The sequence below is a fragment of the Eptesicus fuscus genome, chromosome 11 (genome assembly GCF_027574615.1).
Source record: "Eptesicus fuscus isolate TK198812 chromosome 11, DD_ASM_mEF_20220401, whole genome shotgun sequence".
Lineage (NCBI taxonomy): Eukaryota > Metazoa > Chordata > Mammalia > Chiroptera > Vespertilionidae > Eptesicus > Eptesicus fuscus.
In genome coordinates this window covers 44,224,016-44,244,247 of record NC_072483.1, presented here as the reverse complement: position 1 = coordinate 44,244,247, position 20,232 = coordinate 44,224,016, and the positions used below count along the sequence as shown (strand labels likewise).

At 36.9% G+C, this 20,232-nt stretch overlaps 1 protein-coding gene across 1 annotated transcript in view; it reads left to right on the top strand.

The window, feature by feature from the left end:
* The window catches only part of SCN9A (sodium voltage-gated channel alpha subunit 9), a 126,121-nt gene that overhangs the window by 84,534 nt on the left and 21,355 nt on the right, over nucleotides 1-20,232 (top strand). Inside the window, exon 18 of the mRNA XM_054722948.1 lies at nucleotides 13,766-13,880. Within this exon, the coding sequence (XP_054578923.1) occupies nucleotides 13,766-13,880 (115 nt within the window). The remainder of the gene's footprint in view (nucleotides 1-13,765; nucleotides 13,881-20,232) is intronic.

Here is a 20,232-nt window from a genome sequence, read left to right as displayed (position 1 = left end):
GAAGAGAACAAAGAAAGACAGGGTTTTTAAAGGAAAAAAACAAGTGCAGTTTCCATTTAGGTCCTCCATGTAAATAAAGGATTGCTGGCTAGGTTAATTGGGATTAGTTAGTTGCAATATGCAAATGAGGTTGGCAGAAACTACCAGGAGGAAGTTAAGTCCAGGAAGCAGTTGCTTTTCCAGGTGGTTATGGCTTGGCCTTGAGCTGAGTTTAGCAACTCAATAGCAGTTCTAAGAACTGACACATGAGATATGCATAGACCCCACTTCCTCAGTGACCACCCAACTCTATTTTAAGTGACTTTCTTAGCAATGCTTAACTCCATTTTATTTCCTCCATTATCAGCCACATCCTTTGAAGTCTCCCCGCCTTAAGTTGGGATGCCACCTCAGCATCATTATCTGCAGTGTTCCCAGTGGCCACTGTGATGGATTGAATTGCCACAGGAAATGAACCTAAATTCACCCTGGCTTCTTTTGATCCAGCCTTTTGAGATATCATTATCTTTATTCAGTGGCTGCTTAAGAATCTGCATTTTTTGCCCTAGCCAGTTTGGCTCAGTGGATAGAGCGTCAGCCTGAGGAATGAAGAGTCCAGGGTTCAATTCCAGTTAAGGGCACATGCCTGGGTTGTGGCTCAATCCCCAGTAGGGGGCGTGCAGGAGGCAGCCAATCAATAATTCTCTCTCATCATTGATGTTTCTATCTTTCTCTTGCTCTCCCTTCCTCTCTGAAATCAATAAAAATATACTTTTAAAAAAGAATCTGCATTTTAGCTCATATGGTGTGATTCAGTGGTTGATAGTCAACCCATGAACCAGGAGGTCATGATTGGATTCCCTATTAGGACACATGCCCAGGTTTCCAGCTCCATGACTAGTAGGGGTCATGCAGGGGCAGCCAGTCAATGATTCTCTTTCATCATTGATGTTTCTATCTCTGTCTCCTTCTCCCTTCCGCTCTCTAAAATCAATAAAAACATATTTTTTGAAAGAATCTGCATTTTGAACATTTTGAACAGGGGGGAAAGAATATTTTTGACTTTTGATAACTTTCTCTCTTTCCCCCTCCACATTAAAAAACAAAACAAAACAAGCAAACCCTGTCTTTTATGACTGAGTACCCTATTTTATCATTATATTTTATGAAGACGTTTCCATCCTCTTCTAGTATCAGCTCTCAGGCAGGTTCCCTTGTTCCAACAGACAGTTAAATGTACACTCCAGAATGAAGTAAAATAGCTATATATATAAAAGGCTAATATGCTAAGTGTCCCTCCCACCTTCTGACCAGTTGTTATGAGGTGCACTGACCAACAGGGGGCAGACGCTCAATGCAGGAGCTGCCCTGATGTACACTGGCCATTTACAAAGCAGCACTCGGCTTCCCCCAAGTGGGACACAATCCCTGCCACCACCCCGGAGTGACAGCCCACCAAATCACAGCCAACGCTGCCGAGACCCATGGCGTAAAATTTGGCCCACAGCCTAGCACAGCACAGAAACAGTTGCTGTGGGCACTGGGTAATGATGTCACATAGCAACATCCAGCTTCCTTTCCCTAGCGACTAGCCTCCTTGCAGTTTCTTCAGCCCAGGAACATGCCTTGCTTTATAGCCAGGTGCAAACATTTCCCACTTTAACCAAATGTCTGTGAGGTGTTTTCCCATGCCTCATCTCAGTTGATCCTCACAGAAGTCCTGGAGTAGTAGATAGGAGACTCGGTAGAATCCTATTTTCTTTTCATTAGCCAGAAAATGGAGATTTAGAAAGTTTAGAAACTTGACCCAACTGAAAATAAGTAAGAAATGGTGGAACTTGAAAATGACTTCAGGTTTTCTCACTGTGCAGAATATAGTCAAACACTGCTGCAGTTAAACATTTTACCCTTTGTTCTCCCTGCGTGATCTACAATAATAATCTGCTTCATGTTAATATTTACTGCTGTGTTGCTGACAAATTACCTGAAAGAGAAATTGGAGTACTTCACTGGGCTGAAAAAAGTTTAGCTAAATCAGAAAGCAGGTATAATTAAGCAAGTTTATTCTATATCTATAAAAGGCTAAGTTGACTCATGCATGCACAATACATATAAAGCTCTTGCTGGCGCCAATAGCACACGTTGTGTTTCGATCTGTCATTGTTGATGGTGAATTTGGTTGACACTTCTATTATAGAGAAAGGGCGAATAGCAATATTAAAATATTTCTTTTAATTAATTTCAATGTGCAGGAATTTGTGCACTGGGCCACTAGTTTTATAATAAAACACCTTACCAGAAAATGACCCAAGTGTGAGTTCAAATAAAGGGCCAAATAAAATGTCTTAAACAGTTGTGAGGAAAGTATTGGCAATAGAACATTCACATTTTTCTGAAGATGAAGTTTGTCTCAGATTCGAGAGAGACACACTGTCATCCCCGTGGACCCATGAGAATAAGATTCCTGCCACTGCTTCCTGGAACACAGACCCAGAACCACAGCCCCTCTCAGAATCAGCCCCTCCAGAGGCCAGGGCAATCCTCTCAGCACCAGCAAATGGTAACAACCCAGTGCACAGATTTTTACCATTGGCAATGAATCCCTTCGTTATTATGAGCCTTAAATGAAGCATGAAATGCACCCATTCACTCATTAAATATTTACTGAGATCTACCATGCTCCGGGCATTTTGCTAACAGTTGCTTAGGAAAAAAGTCCTTCACCCAGCTGCAGTACTTGAATGTGATTGGCATCTGGCTTAACTAAATTCTTAAGAAGTGTGTCTTTTCTTTTTTTTTTTTTTATTGTGCCACACCTCAAACTGAAAGCTCTAAAGAACTAAATTAATAATTAATTTTTTTAAATGGAGAGCTCATTCTTAGAGGGTCAGAGAGACGTTCCCTTTGTAGCTATTATAGGTTGCTTCCTTCTCTGCTTTACAGATGAAAACAAAAGAGCCATTTTACCGAGTTGTAACATTGATTTTGGAAGCATATGTAAATTTTAGAGAGAAAAGTTAAATCTATCCAGTTTATTTCTCCAAAATATAACAGCCTCATATGATGTTAAAGTACATAAAGTAGACTCTTGCAGCTCTCGGAGCTCCTTTACTCGCTGTGAATCATACCCCCAACTCATCCTTACTGCTCTTTTGACAAATGCAATCACTTCCCAAGGCCGGCTTAAGTGAATTTGCTCATCTTGTGTGCTCAGCAGACAGGAAAACATCCTGTGTAAAAATTTCCTCACAGAAAGATCCCCATTCATTCCTTCTCAAGACGAATGCAGATACTTTACTTGGTAATTCTTTAATGTTTTGAAATATTGTATGGAAGTTGTGAAGGAGCTAGCTGAGAAAGGAGGTCAATGAAAGCTTCCAAATTTTATACAATCAAACTTTCATATAATCAAGAGTGTCACTCAAAACACTGCAAACATACTAATGCAAAACTTCATTTTCTAAAAGGAAGCAAAGTCCGTATAAGCCCTTCCTTCACTTGATCACTGTGGGAGAGGAAATGATAAAGGAGTACATCTAAGTACATTGTCTGTACATCATCACTAATCCCTTTCCAGCTCACATTTACCGAGCACCTGCTTGTTACATATACCTGCTAGACACTAGAAAGACAGTATCGTCTGTGCTCATTTCTCCGGTAAATGTAGGCTGAAGGTCTTTGTCTCTGGCACTGCCTTAAGGGCTAAAGAGTAAAGCAAGATTATAATTAATCATATAAAAAATTAAAACAGAGTTTTAAACAAAATATTGAGGCAGGATAGAGTATGGGGCAACTAATTTTGATAATAAATTAAAATACTTCACAGAGGAGATGGCACTTGAAGTGTGTTTTACTAGTATAGTAAATAGAGAATTTATCAGGTGGATCAGGACAGAGAGAGACATAGAGAGAGTAGAGATCGAGATAGAGAAAGGAAATGAAAGAGACAGAAACCTTTCTGGTAGAGGTAAAGGGGCGGGGAGAGGGGAGGGTGGCTGGCACATGTGAAAGGATCCAGATGCAAAAAGGCCCATTAAATGCAGGTGAGGGTGGCCTGGTGGGAGGTACTAGATTTCAGAGGTAGGTTGAGGCCAGGTACTGGATGACTTAATGTACATGACAAGAAATTGAAATATGTTTATTTCTATTTAACAGAAAGAGGAAACATTGTCTTCAGGAGAGAAGTCAGTGTTGTAGACAGGTTGGAATTTTGTGTTAAGCATGGGATTACGCAGGGAGTCTGTCTGGGGTCAGGGTCCCTGAGAACCAACTCTGTATAAGAGATTTGGTGGGCAGTGTTCTCAGGAACAATGCCTCACCCTGTAAGAAGTGAGGGAAACCAGAGGATGAGACAGGGGGAGAAGTTGAAATGCTCTGCAGCTACAGCAGAGGCCTCGGCTGATCCTACCGGCATCTCTGACCTTGGGATGACTCTGTGGAGCTGTCCCATCCTGAAGCAAGGGGGGTTCTGGGTGCAGACTCCCCTCCCCTCTTCTAGGGAAAGGGGTGTAAACTTGGCTGAGGCAGCTCCCTTCTGTATGATCATTCCCAGAGAGGAACTCAGCCGTGAGCCTGCAACTGCCAACACCCCTGGCACTGGAGGAGTGAGTGGCTTGCCCGAAAGAAGGATCTGGGCAGCGCACACAGCCTCCACTGCACTACAGGGACTATAGGAGCACGAGGTCAAGTGACCAGCTCAACACTCGATAAGTGGACACAAAAAAAGAAAGCACCAAGGAAACCACGGGAAAAATGTATACTTTAGCCACTTTCCCCTACATTATATAACCTCCTCCTGTGACAACCCTGGAAAGTAGATACTATTAATCTGTGTTTACTGATGGTTGACACGATAAAAGATGACAATATATGAAGCTGGTTAGTCGCCGATGTTTCTGGGGTCTCTTTGAGTTTGAGTGGCAAGCTTTAACCATTTTAGAAAGGCAAGAGAGTGAATAGGAATTTAATTATTTTCTATTATATCCCTGTAATGTTGCAATTCAGGATCACATTTTTTTTGTTATAATGGTGTTGTGCATTTGCTGATTCATGTTCAACTTCTAATCCTCTTTAATGCTAACTTATTAGGTTATAGTCTACTGTGATAATATACCATAGAGCAGAACAAGGCACATTCCACATCACAGTAATAAACCAGTCCATTGAGGATGCATTGAGTCAGAGGTGGCACTTGAGCCAGACTCTGAGGATGGAGATGAACTCATTGGGTGAATACGGTGAAGAAGGAAATCTGAGGCAGAGAAACAAACATTCATAGTGTTCACTTGATTTACTCATTCATTTATCCACCCACCCATTCATTCATTCAGTATTCATTTTGAAAGACATCAACTTTGGAGAAACTTAAATGTGCTTACTTGTTATTAAAGGCATTTATTTTATTGATTTTATAAATATTTGTAGTCATCACGGTTAAATATATTAATCCTTTTACTATATAATATTTTAATTATGTTGCTATTATGTCTACCTCTTTAGATTTTTTATAAAGTTTTTTCCTCAAAAAGGGAGTTGAAGGCAGTTTAGATTTATTCTCATTATTGCATTTTACAAAACAAAATAAATTTTTTTCAGAAATGCTTTTGACTTAGGGATTCATTACAATTATACCTTTGGGGGAAGTTAACATTTGCTCCTGTCTTTTATGTATATATTCTTACAAAAACAAAAGACTTCTATGGAATTTTACTTATAACATTCTTTTTTGAAAATTGGTTCCAAACTATTTTTTGAAAATCTTTCATCTTAATTCATTTGTTCATATGTCTAAAACAATGAAATTTTGGTCTGACCTATTTAAATTAATTTTTCTCATGTTTCAATTTCAATTAATTTGCAAACACCTTCTTCTGCAATGCTGTTTGAAATATAAAAATTAAATAAATATGATAACTAAAAGTAACTAAAAATGCTGCTTTAAGAATAGTCTTTTCAAAACTACAAACTGTTACTCTCATCCCACTCCAGTATTGAGACTCACTTATATTAAGATGTTTTTATGAAGAGCAAAGAGAATACAAACAATTTTCTCAGCTCACTATAGTATTTCAATTCTTCTAAATGACAGAATTATGTAACTGTTCAGCTCATTATTTTTAAATCTATGTTAAAAGATATTTAATCTTATTACTGGGCTTCAAATATATTGCTTCATATTGGGCATATTGTATGTATTGTGAAACATAACAAATTTCTATTTACAGGCGTGTGACCTTAGCCATTTGAAATCAGTTGACTAAACTGTTCCATCATGTTGCATTTCTAAACTTCAGTGCCTAACCTTCTTACTTCTCACAGGGGTAAAACCAAACTGGACCAATCAAGGAGGCAGCTCTGTGCTTTTAACCAGGCAGAGACATATGTGAACACTTTTCCACAGGTTACCTAAAAAAAAAATCATACCTATATGATATTTTTTTCAGTTTCATGCATGCTCTTCAGCTACAAAATTGTTCTGCCTGACTCATTGCAAGAAAGTAGAAACATATACATACTCTTGTTCCATAGAGGAATTGACATCACAGCATGTCACTGGGGCAATTCCATCATCTTTTTGTTGTGCTCTTGACGACTTTCTTGATCTCTCATGTCCTTAGGTCATTTCAAGTGCATGATCTATAGATGTTTATTGGATGGATTTTAAAAGTTGTAAGATGTAGAATGTAACAGAGGCCATTGAAGCAACATTTCATCTGAAAGCCTCATCAACTTCCCCTGCTAATTTAAGCTATATATGTATAGATATACATCACATTAAATTGTCACATTATTGCTGTGAGAGGAAAGTTGTATTGTTCTCACCATAACAACAGCAAAATGGTAACTGTGAGGTGAAAGATGTGTTAACCAAACTTATCGTGATAATCATTTCACAATATATACATGCATCAAATCATCATATATACACCTTAAACTTACACCATGGTATATGTCAAGTATAGCTCTATAAAGCTGGAAAAATTGTCTCATTTAAATTCAGTAAATTAAAACTCTCTGAAGACACTGGTTTTTTTTGTGGGAGAAATATTTTAGAAATAAACATAAAATATCAGAACAGGAAAGCAGCATTCTATTGCTAGACCTATATTTACAGATAAGGAAATGTCTCATTCAGATGAGCTTCTTTCTAAGTACACATCTAGAAAGCTGGGGCAGAGCCAAAGTACCAGCTTCTAGGCCAAACTCAGTACATTTGAAATGATCTTAAGCACAGTGATAACTAGATTTCTATTTCTTTAGTCCATTCAGTAATTAATATTTGGTTATTATTTGATCATATGCAAAATGCATCAATAATTTATTAGGCCCTGCATATGATCAAATGAGTTGTAAGTGCTTGAAATGCTTAATTTGATTCCAGAAGCAATACTAACCATTGATGAGAATAAGTTTCTGATTATGTATTTATTGCATAAGATGTGCAGAGTAACCTCAAGAAGAGGTTTAACTAGAGCATATTATGAAGTGAACACTAAATCTGTCAATAAGAAATAAAACACTTTTTCCTAAAATTAGAAACAGATTATTATGAATTGTCTTATCTAATATTTTTAACAAGTATAAAATAAAATATAATCCATTGTTTTACTTTTAGTGTATATTCTTGGATTACAGAACTCTAATAGTTCCTTGGGTTGGGGGGGGATCTATGTTAAAAGGGGGATCCTTGCCCTTTTTTAATAATCCACTTCATATTTTGAATTTCTCTGTTATTGTTGGGATGTTTATATTATTATTTTCCATTGGCAATGATGAAAGTAGAATTTCATCCTGAAATTGATACTCTCTAGGGATAATAATGCTACCAGTTTCTAATTATATATATATTATTGTTCAAGTTTACTTGAAGTTAATTTTAAAGGTGCCCCTAAATAAAACATATATTTTTCTATTTCAAATTGATTGGATTTAGAGGCAATATTTTCTTAGAAAACAATTTTATTTCAGAATATAGTAAACCTCCTCCCCCCTGGAACCTGAGAAGGATGCACACATATAGAATACTATATATATGTACAGGTAAAACACAATTTTTCAGAAAACTGTTTCCAGAAATAAAATGGGTGTGTTTAATTCCTAAATTAGTATTACTGTTTTCTTTTTACCAAAGTACTGTTAGAAAACATGAGGTACATGCCAGCAACTGGTCATTCTCTGGATATTTCAGTTGTGGAGAATGACTTAAAATATATTACTTTTCTTTGGCAGAAGCTGCCTATATAAAGGTTAGGAAAGATATGTTTTATCGGTGCCAATTTTCACTTTATATTGTACTTTCAATATTAGAAATTCACATGTTTGAAAAACTGGTAATTGTTTCATTTATTGGAATTTATCTTTCCTTGTCCTTTCTCATGCTGAGTAGTTGCAGAGATAGCATTAATCATTCAAATGTATAGGTAATCTATTTTTTGTTTGTCATTCTGGTCTTTTTAAAAGTATAAATAATATTTAATGAGGGTGAGCCTTTACTTTGTGTTTTGCCGTCATGCTTGCCTCTGTTCCAGTCTTTATTTATCCATTTGTTGCAATTTTCTAGCAGGCCTCAGTAGAACTGTTTAAAGGTTTACTTGTAAAGTTTTTGAGATATTCTTTCTGATTTGATCCACAGTATTCCAGCTACTTAGATATCTATTCTCTGCAAATATTTGTTCAGTGTTAGTGCACAGGACCCTTGAATACTGTTGTTAGTTGCTTTAAATTGCAAGACCTCATTGGTGAATGCTACTTTCCTTTCCACCAGAAAGAAGCTTGAAGACAATACTGTATGATCTGGCTGAGAGATCTATAAGCAGTTCAACCTTCTTATTTGAGCAAACTTTGCTGTGTTTGCCTGTTTGTTTTTGTTTTCAGTCATATAGTAGATACTTTAAATGTAGCTTCCTTGGGATGTTTGCCAGCCATTCTCTTTGAATAGATGGTTGTTGAGTTTTGTTTTCTTCAGTGTTGCTATAAGTTTGATGGTTTTCTGCTTTTAAGGTCCAGAGTATCAGGTTATTAGCGAATTCTACTTCATACCTCTCAAAACAAGAAATGACCAACTGGCATTAACTACTATCCAGACTAACATGAAATAGTCTTCCAATGTGATTGCCTATCTCAGGAAGTGTGAATAATAAATTTCTAAGTGACCAGTTTAGGGAAATTTCTCCTATGACACCTATACTTAACAGTCTCCACTCATATGCCGTGCTGTAGAAAATACACCTGCAAGGCAATCAAAAGGAGAATCATGAAAAATAATAAAGTTTTTAACTTGATCATGTTTTCAGTCATTCAAAGGGGCTGCTTAGATAGCTGCTTAAGCGTATAATGAAGATTAGGAACATTTCCAAACTACTTCATCGTTTGATGGATGCACGTTAAAGAATATAAAAAGATGTGCCCCAGGGTGGGGCAAAAGTAGGTTTACAGTTGTGAGTATGTGGAAGAGTTTAATCTTGTATTATTATTTCTTAATTGTTGTATTATTTTCCATATGAACAACATATGCCACACACACACACACACACACACACACACACACACACACACACACTGTATAGTAGTTCACCTCAAGGGAATAGAATCAGGCAAGTGTGTGTGTGGGGGAAGGGTATTTTTTACTATATACTATTGTACAGTTAAAATTTTTGATTCAGGTATATAGGTTTATGTGGAGAATGACATTTTAGAAAGTACCTTCATTCATTATCATTATTCAATAAAAAGGCAAGAATACTACTATGGCATACTTCCTATTCGTTATGCTAGTGTCTGCCTCTATGGTCCTATGTTTACACTTACTTTTATTTATATGGAGACTGAGAAAGATTAAAAAATATATATTTTTGTTTACAAGCAAAGAAGTAATAAAAAGTATATTTCACTTTTTGTTAAAAATAAAATATACAGCATTAGCCAGTTTTGCTCAATGGTTAGAGCGTCGGCCTTCAGACTGAAGGGTCACGGGTTCAATTCCAGTTAAGGGCACATACCTCAGTTGTAGGCTGGATCCCCCACCCTGATCAGGGTGCGTGGGGCAGGCAGCCAGTCAATGTGTCTCTTTTGCATCAATGTTTCTCTTTCTGTCTCTCCTCCTCCTTTCCATTCTTTCTCTAAAAAGGTCAATGGAAAAAATATACTCAGGGGAGGATTAGCAAAAAAATAAATAAAATATACACGAAGATTTCAAAATGGCCTACTTATAATATCAAAGTGGAACATTTTCATACTATATTTATTTCATTGCTTTTAATATAATCATTCTTCCATGCCAAAATTACAAGGGAGCTAAATAACCAATGATTGAGTTTATAGGGATGAAAATAATTATTTAATTAATTATATAAAATTATACAAATTATTGACATGATCTTCTCTGTGCACTAAACAAGTATAAAAGAAGATTCAATAGTTAATCTAACAATGCCTGCCATGAGAATTAAATGAACTTGCCTTCAAGAGAAAACTATTATACATGTTAACCTATTTAAAGTCACCTTTTTTGGACCCTTTAAAGAAACTTATGCTTTCATAAATATTGATTTTAAAAGTTGAAAATATTAGAACTACTGTCCTATATTACTATGGCATGTACACAAATATTATATATATGTATATATATATATATGCATAATTACCGTGTAAATACTTAATGCATTCCCAGAAAAACACTGACTTTTTAAAAAAACATTCTAAACTTAACATTTCAAAAAGCCATGATAATTTATCTTGTGATATAAATTATTTGTAGTTCATATTCAATATTTAGATAATTTCTGTTCCAGTGAGGAATAACATTGAATAACTGTCATTTATGATATAAAATCTGAGCCAAACTCTGAATTTAATTGACAAAAAAAAATTGCCATAAAAGCTATGGGGAAAAAAAGGTTTCAATGACAATATACACTCCACAAAATCATCTTAACTTTTACCTTTGCTTATAAATTAACTTGGCATAAGTCTTTTTTGTTGATGCTCTTATAAACAGTGAGAAAATAAAATATTGAAGTTGAAAATGTTTTCATTGATTTAGGCTAAGTCATAATTCTGCAAATTAGAATTATTTTTAATTATTTATAATTTAAAAGTTGTTAACCAAATAACTTATATGTATATATGCATAACTCATGGAAAAAGACAGTGTGGTGAGGGCCTGGGAGGGGGGGTATAGGATGGAGGGGTCAATGGGTAAAAAAAGGGACATATGTATTACGTTCAGCAATAAATATAAATTAAAATAATAATAATAAATAAAAAGTTGTTAAAAGTTGTTACCAGCTGAGAAAAAAAACCTTATAATGATTTTCTAGTTATCAATATTTTGGCTAATAGCATGGAGGGGCTTTGTATTCTTTCCAGCAGCAATTCCTCCCACAGCTTTGCCTTAAAATCCAGGCTACTAATTCTTTTTCAGGGTTGAAGGACTTTGTCACATGCAGCTGAGAAGTCAAGAACTGAGGACATCAAATAACTGTACTAGTAGTCATTTAGATATAGTAAAAATGGTGTGTGTTTTTGTGGTAATTGGCACAATAGGACATATTAGTAATTACAAGTTTTCCCATTGTTTCCTGGGGTAGTGTATGTTTTGTAACCTTAAGTTTTACAGAATATTTAGTCATAATTAATTTCTATATCCTTTATTTTACAGTAATTTTAGATGAATTCAATCAGTTTAAATAACCTGCTTATTAAGTGAAATTTTATTCTGATACTCTTCATAACTGATATTATTATAACTTTTGGCCTAATAGAAATAATGCCCCTATTCCAACATAGATTTCAAGTATTAATTTAATAGAGTATTCACAATTCTTTACTCCCATTATAAAAAGAACTTTGCTTACATCATTCATTATATACAACTAGAGGCCCAGTGCATGACTGAATCATGCATGTGTAGGGTCCCCTACACGCTTTCGCTTTTCGCAGTAGAGCTGGGTGCCTGTCCGCTGGTGCACCCGGCCTTTCAGAAGCCTCCGGCTCGGCGGTGGCTTCTGAAAGGCCTGGTGCCAGAGCAGACAGGCACCCAGCTCCCCCACTTTTGATGGTATGCGGCCGCTGAGGGGGGCTATCCTGCGGTTGAGAGGCGCAGGGGGCGGGAGTCCTACCCCCTGCACCTCTCAACGGCCGCTGAGGGGGGCTGCCGCGGACACCTGGCTACCCTGCCGTTGAGAGGCGCAGCTGGGTGTCAGCTGGGTGTCCGCGGCAGGCCCCCTCAGCGGCCAAGGATCTGGCCATTGAGAGGCGCAGGGGGCGGGACTCCGCCCCCTGCGCCTCTCAACAGCAGGGTAGCCCCCCTCAGTGGCAGCAGGTCCGTGCCTCTCAATGGCTGGATAGGCCACCCCGAGTCCCTCCCCCCAGCCTCCCACCACCCAATCGTGGGCGTAGCGGAGAGATGGTAATTTACATGTTACTCTATTATTAGATAGGATACTTTATCAATGCCTTTTTCACTGATGTTGAATACTGGGTGATAATAATAGCACTGAGAATTTAATGTGGACTCATAAAGAACACTTAGATTCCAAGTCAGTCTCTAAAAATTAATATTTTAGATTAGACCTGTGATATTAATGCAAATTAATAGATTAAAGAATTAATTAACTGAAATGAATATTTCCTCATTTTTTAGCACTTGAATTTTTTAATGATTCTAAACAAAGTAAAGCCATAATCTTAATATGAGACATATATGCTGTAATAATGAGTAGTTTTCAATATTCACATGTTATTTAGCAAATGAGAATGAAAATGAACTCTTCCATTGATGGGCTGCTCTACCCCTTATAAAACAGTATTAGGAAAAATTGACAGAGTTTTGCTACAATTGCTGTATGTACTTTTTTCTAAAATTTCTGTGTATGTGTATATGTGTAAACATCATGTCTGATCATAAAGTTCTGGGTGGGAAAAACTTGATTGTGTTATGATCAGTTATATGATCATAACCACAATGAATCCATCCCTCTCATGTGTTAGTCTGCCATGTTTAATTTCATTAAATCTTTGTTTCAGAGTTTGCATGTGGTGCTCACTTTAGTAGCCACTACCTCTTGACATTTTAAATGATACTTTATGATCTTTTGTACTATATTATACTATAAAATTTCAGCACTACACTCTGAAATTTTATACTAAAATGTGTGGTGTTGGATGAGATAATTACTATGGTCGTCGTTAGTGTCTTGATTCCAATATAATATTTGACTTTTTTGGTCTCGATGAAAGGCTTCTATCTATATCATCCTGATACATATTCTAATATGAGGAAATATGTTTGAATTTTATTTTACATTAACTTCTTTCTTTTTATCAATTTTAAATATCAATTTTTTTCTGCCAACTGTCAGGTCTGACCTTTCAATTATCAGGTGTTGGCAATTTGGCACTTGTATGATATTGCAATTAGGATCTTGATTGTCATAAAATAATAATTATTAGTATAAAGACATTCTCACTAAACATAATAACAATGTGGCCAATACTTTGCAAATGCTGTAGTTTACATAAAATATTACCTTATGCTAATTATGTCTAACTACTTGTTAGCATAATAAAAATAATAAAAATTATTTTTCACAGGATGTGTAGATAGATCAAACATAAATGCATTGTAAGGTTACTTGAATTCTGTGTGTTTGTTTTTTTATGGCCATCATATTATTAATATTTTTTTCATAACAGTTTGCATGACTCTGATTAGTAAATATGCTTAAGTGCAAGATTTGAATGAACTCTAAATGAACTCTCTGGTGGGTGGTGAATTTCTTTCTAGAAACCGAACCGGTCAAGTTCCTCTGAGTGCAGCACAGTTGATAACCCTCTGCTAGAAGAAGAGGCGGAGGCTGAGCCTGTGAAATCAGATGAGCCAGAGGCCTGTTTTACTGATGGTAAGAGGAAAATCAAGACCTTGGTTAGCATTCATTTATTAGTGTTTGGGGTTTTATTTTAATCCTAAATTGACCTGGGGTTGTTTATTAAAAGGCAGACTACTCAATTCCATGCTGAGTCAGTCATGGCTCTGTGACCAAGGACAAATCATTGGAGCTTTCTGAGCTTCTTTTTGCACCCTTATGATACTCTACTAACAATAATTTATAGTGACAGTGTGTTATACTGTAAAGCACTCTACTTACAGTGGGATGTTCATACTTTTTAATTTTAGATCCTTAATTCATGTTCCCAGCTCCATGGAACCACTAGAATACAATTTAATGGATAGATGGTACTATTGTTCGGGGTGGGAAAAAGGTCATCAAAAGTTAAAGCTATTCACTAACTCTCTGTAAACCATTTGATGCTGCTAACCACAGTCTGTCTTCATATTCTTTCTTCCTTTTATTTCAGAAGCCACACTGTACCTGTGTTCTTCTTTTATATTTCTGAGAGTTCTGAGTTTCTGCCCTCATTTTTTTTTAGTGACTGGTTTAATGCACATCCCTTAAATAATAATATATCCATATTTTGTTGCTTTGTTATCTTGTTATTCTCTAGCCCTATGGGTTTCATCCATGTTTATAGCTTGAACAGACATTTCTGTGTTGTGGACTCTTCTTTCATTATTTTTACTCCTACCCTCACTCTTTAATTCTGATCTGCCTACAACTGCCCATTACCTGTGTTGCCTTTAAACATCTAAGGTTTAATACATTTAAACAAGCTTTAGTGGGTTCTCCACATATAATCTACTACTTTCTTCTGTCTTCATCTCATTTAGCAACTTCATGGTCTATTCTGCCACTCAAGCTAAAGACTTTGAGTCAGTCCTGATCTCTTTCTTTTTTGTCACAAGTTGATCGGAAATTCTGAGGATAGTATCAAGTTCTTTGGTGTATTCTGATTGATGCACACTAAAATTTGAGAACCATCTTACCTAATAATAGACAAACATGTAAATTGACCATACCTTCGCTACACCCATAGCCAATCAGAGTGACTATGCAAATTAACCCCAAAAAAGATGGCAGTTAATTTGCATACATAAGCGCCCATCACCTGTGTCCCAGGAACATCCTGGCACCCAGGTCACTGTGAGGTAAGGCCTGGGCAGGAGCGGACCCCCTGTGATTGCAGGGAGCTGGGGTTCTGCTCCTGCCCTAGAGGCTTTAGGCCTGGGCAGGCCTGGGCAGGGGTGGAGCCAGCGATCAGAGGGAGCTGGAGGGCCCCTGCCCAGGCCTAAAGCTTCGGCCAGAGGCTTTAGGCCTGGGCAGGGCCCAGCCCTTGATTGGTGTGAACTATAGAGGAAACACCTTTTCTGACTGCACATTGGCTAAGCTTCCTGTATGCCACTGGTAATATTCTTAGTAACTTGGGTAATAAGAATCCAAAAAGGTTATCTAGGGTTTTTCCACCACACTTCTGGAGAAAAAAAAACGAAGGGCCGCTGCTGGAGGGCTAAAAAATGTCATATATCCTGCCCTAGCCAGTTTGACTCAGTGGATAATGCCTGGGCCTGCAGACAGCAGGGTCTGGGTTTGATTCTGATCAAGGGCATGTACCTAGGTTGCAGGCTCCTCCCTGGCCAGGGCCCAGGTCAGGGCTCATGCAGGAGGCAACCAATCAAAGTGTTCCTCTCACTTTGATGTTTCTCTCTGTCTTTCCCTTTCTCTTCCACATTCTCTAAAAGTCAATGGAAACATATCCTCAGGTGAGGATAAAAAAAAAAAAAAAAAAAGAAAGAAAGAAAGAAAGAAAGAAATGCATATCCTATGAAAGACACATCTTGAAAATGCCTAAAGAAAGTTGTCATTTTTTTCTTGGTGAAGGGACTGGAGTCCATGTTGATGAAAACACCTTGGTGGCTGTGGTGACTGGCAGTGGCTGCAGCAGTGGGGTGATGGGGCTGGCACCTTCCCCTGATCAGCCCGGTTGCCTCCCACAAAGGGAGGCCAGACTGCGGCTTAGGCCCACTTCCTGTGGGGATCGGGCCTAAGCCATCAGTAGGACATCCCCTGAGGGCTCCCAGTATGTGGGAGGGGGTAGGTTGGACTGAGGGACCCTCCACCCCCAGTGCATAAATTTTGTGCACTGGGCCCCTAGTTGGTCTATAAGGTAAAAACTGAAGTCCTTAACTTGGCATGTAAAGCCCTTTTTTGGCCTCCATCTATTCTTTTCTAACAGTATCCCCTTTCAACCCTTTTCATTTTTCTGCCTAACTGAATCTCTTACTACTCCTGCAATTTTTCAGGGATTTTATTCTAAGTAGTAAATTTGAGCTTGACCTAGAAAAGTATGTGGAATTTTCTAAGTAGATATTGTATCATCTAAATAAACACATAAACTTAGAGTAGGATTGCAGTAGAGCACAGAATTTGAAGCCTAATAAACATGAGTTCTAATTGGCCTACTGCTAACTCCCTGTGATAACAGGAGCACATGTTAAAATATTTTATACCTCAGATACCTCATCTGTAAAGTGGGTATAACAACTACATCCACATCATAGGGATGTTAAGGAAATTACATGAGATAACACCTAAATTAATTAGCATAGTACCTATCTTCCTTCTCCTCCTTTCCTTTTTGTTTTTAAAGTATTTTGTTAACAATTCTATATAGAAGCTATGATGGCATTGATGCTAACGGGCTTATCATCAGCATCAGTATTTTTTAAAGAAATTATTGACTTGCTTTCATTCTCTAAGACTTTTGCAAATAGTCCCCTATAAGACCCATGCAATAAACAAAATAAAGATAACTATAAACTACTATGGGTGCATGAATTTTCTTTGAATACAAGCCAAATATCATTTTATGGGAAAAGTAAATGATGGCATCCAATTAATAGAAATTTTGTATTTTTGTTGTATCATAAGTAAAACACTTGTAAAGAAAGTATGAAGGAAGAATATTTTAGGCAGAGTAATGAAGGCACATGCCCTGAGATGAGAATATGCATGACATTTGAGGAAATCAAGGGGCTAGTATTAATATAACAAATTGAGAGATGAGAAGAATGGAAAAGTTGAAGTCAGAGGCATAGTAGAGGCCAGATCATAAGATCTGTGAAGTACATTGTAAGCATATCATTTCAAAGTCCCACAACACACCATCATGAGAGTGAATGAGTGGATAGCAAGGGCAGAAGTTGGACAACTTCTTGGATGTTCCTGCAGTAATGCAGATGAGAGATGATGGAAGTTTACACTAGTGTGCTAGGATTGGAGGTGGTGTGAGTATGAGAGTCTGACAATATTTTGAAGTTAAAGCTAAAGGAATTTGCTGATAGGTTGGATGTAGGGTGTGAAAGAAAGAGAAGAATAAAAAATGAGTGAAAGTTTGGGGCCTCAGAAACTGGAAATAAAAACTTCAAAATGAGTGGGCTTGTCAGAATGGGAATCAGGAACTCGTTCACTTACGTTGGAAATGACTCTTAACCAGTTCATGATTGGTCTGCAGGAGCTGAGCCAGAACCAGTGCCCATTTAGAGCAGCATTAGACCTCCAGAGATTTTTGTTACCTGAAAGGTAGCAGAAAAATGGAAGAAAATGTGAGAGTTAAATCAGTGAAAATGAATACTAAATTTATTTTTTGTTCATTGTCTCACATCCATTGATCCTTTTTAACTTGATGACTATCACTTTATTATTTCACATCTTGTTCCTCTTCTTCACCTTCCTTATTCTGTTTCATTAGCTCTATAATTCAAGACTTCAGGCTCCTTCCCTAGATCTGCTTCTCACCATCCTTAATTCTACTTGTCTTGGCAAACTATAATTATGAACCTGGCATGATTCTTTGATTTTGCTTGCTTTTATATTGTACTTTTATTGGATTATACAGTTAGTAAATTGGACCAGCATGTGAGATACACACTAGTTCTTAAAATAATGTATTTTCTGTTAATTTGGTATGAGGAACCAATTCAACTTCCCCCCAAAATGTTCTTTGTTTATCAACACATAACTACTTCTAACTTTAATAACACAGTAACCAATTTCTTTGTACCTTTTATTAGAAAGAAAATGTGGACAAAACACTTATTTTAGAGGATTTGGACATTTTTAAGAGGTGGTGAAATAATGATTTATTTTCCTGATGAAATTTTTACATTAATTGTATGGATCATGCTACTATGTTTTTATTAATGGGTAATCTGTCTTGGAAGAGGTCAATGGTTTCTTTATCATTTGAGAGCATTGCTTTAACATGATGAAACCAAGTTTAAACTTTATGTAATGGATCACAAGAGCAAATTAATGAAACCACCCAAAATAAATATTATCTACCCACAGGGATCTATTAAAATGTTTGAGAGGTTCTCTGTTATGTTTACTTTGAATTAATAGTCCTAAAAAAAGAAGGTGTGATAATGTTGCTAACCAGCTAGATTGGAAATCTCTTGGGAAATGCCTTTGCATAAAAGCCAGACAGGTAGTCAAACACTCCAGCCTCAAAATGAGAGAAACTCTCTGTGATAAATCCTGAGGGCAATATTTATGAAGCTTCATCCGCGATAAAAAAGTTGTCTTACCTGTCTAATTAGAATGCATAGTTCCTTTTCTTGCCTCAATCAAGAATAATATTTTTCTTCAACTTTAAGACTGCCAAAATAAATCCCAGTTGGTAAAATCTTCTTAACCAAAGGGTTAAGAAGATCCTGTTCTGAATGAGAATTTTGTTTTTAAGTTTAAGATAATTTCTAAAGTCTCAAGCATTAAGTTAATATAAAATCAAATTCCATTCTAAAGTTTTCCAATCTTTCTGGTGTTTTCTTGTGCCCTGAAAAAGATCTACTATTTTTCTACATAATTTTATAAAATATTTTCTCTTTACTAATGTATTTGAGATATAAGATAATTATTTTAAATACAATAAAGGTAAATTATTTCAGATCTGAGGTCATGTTAATTGTAAATTAACATTGGATAAGTGAAGTCAGGTGTATATTTTCCATTCCCTGTTGTTTTTTAAATCCAAGTTTTGTGTAAATTCTAGAATTCACAGAGATATGACCTTTAGATCATGATTAATTCTTAGGTGATTTTAGAACTGTTTTGGAGGGACTGTGTCTTTTCAATCAACTATGCACAGCATATTAAGCTATCTATGTATAGGACTAGAGTAAGTATTGTAAGCAGAAGGGGCAAAACAGACACAGGTTTAGCCTTATTGGAACTTAGAAACTTCTGGAGAGTAAGGTCAGAAACACATATAATATATATAATGGCAAAAATACCAGAGACTTGGGGGGAAAAACATTGCTTGCATTTCTATAAAGCTGGAAATTGAAGTGAGAGGGAAGGAGGGAGAAAGGGAGAGAGAGAGAGAGAGAGAGAGAGAGAGAGAGAGACATCAATGTGAAAGAGAAAAATCTATTGGTTGACTTCTGCACAAGCCCCAACCAGGCCAGGATAGAACCCCCAACCCAGGTATGTGCTCTTGACCAGGAATGGAACCTGTGACCCTTTGGCCCATGGGCCAATGCTCTAATCACTGAGAAAACTTGCCAGTGCTATTCATTTTAATTTTTTATAATGGCTGCATTTAACAATGGGCTAGTAAAATATCCTAAAAATTTCACAATGTGTTATCAAGAGCTAGGATGAACTGGGTCTCCTAAACCACTGAATTCTGCCCCTTCATATTGCTGTTACAGAATATTCTAGACTTGACCCTTTTCTCTCCAAAATAACTTTTTTTTTGTAGGAGCTCAGAAAATGTCCTGATCTCAGATGACACAGCTCTGCTAATGATTCCTACATATTCTTTTCTAGCTCAGACTTTTCTCTGAGAGTAAAATTCATTCCTTCAAATAGCTACAGAATATCTGGATGTAGAGATTTCTCTGGCATCTCAGACTCATTACCTCCCTAGTCAGCTGCTGCTCCTGTACTCATCCTGGGCTCCTCCTTTTATCTCACATCCACATCCAGTCAGTCACCAAATCCTACAATGTCACCTGCCAAATATGTCTTGAATCTATTATTGTTATTCTTGCTGCCCCGAACCAGAATTCTAAATGTTTTTTTGGCTTGGGATCTTTCCTCACCTCCACCCCTCTTTTTTCTCCTCTTCCAACTTACCCTCCACACAACTGTTGGAGACATCTATTTAAATTGCAGCCTGCCTTATCATTCTCTGCTTACAACCCTTCCCTGACTCCTCAATGTTTATAGGATATAGACCCGGTTCCTTAAGGTGGGAGAGATGCTTTCTGTAATCTGATCAATTTCTCTAACCTCAGGTGGCCTCCTGTGTACACTTTGCTTTCATAACAATTCTGAACTGCTTGTAATCTCT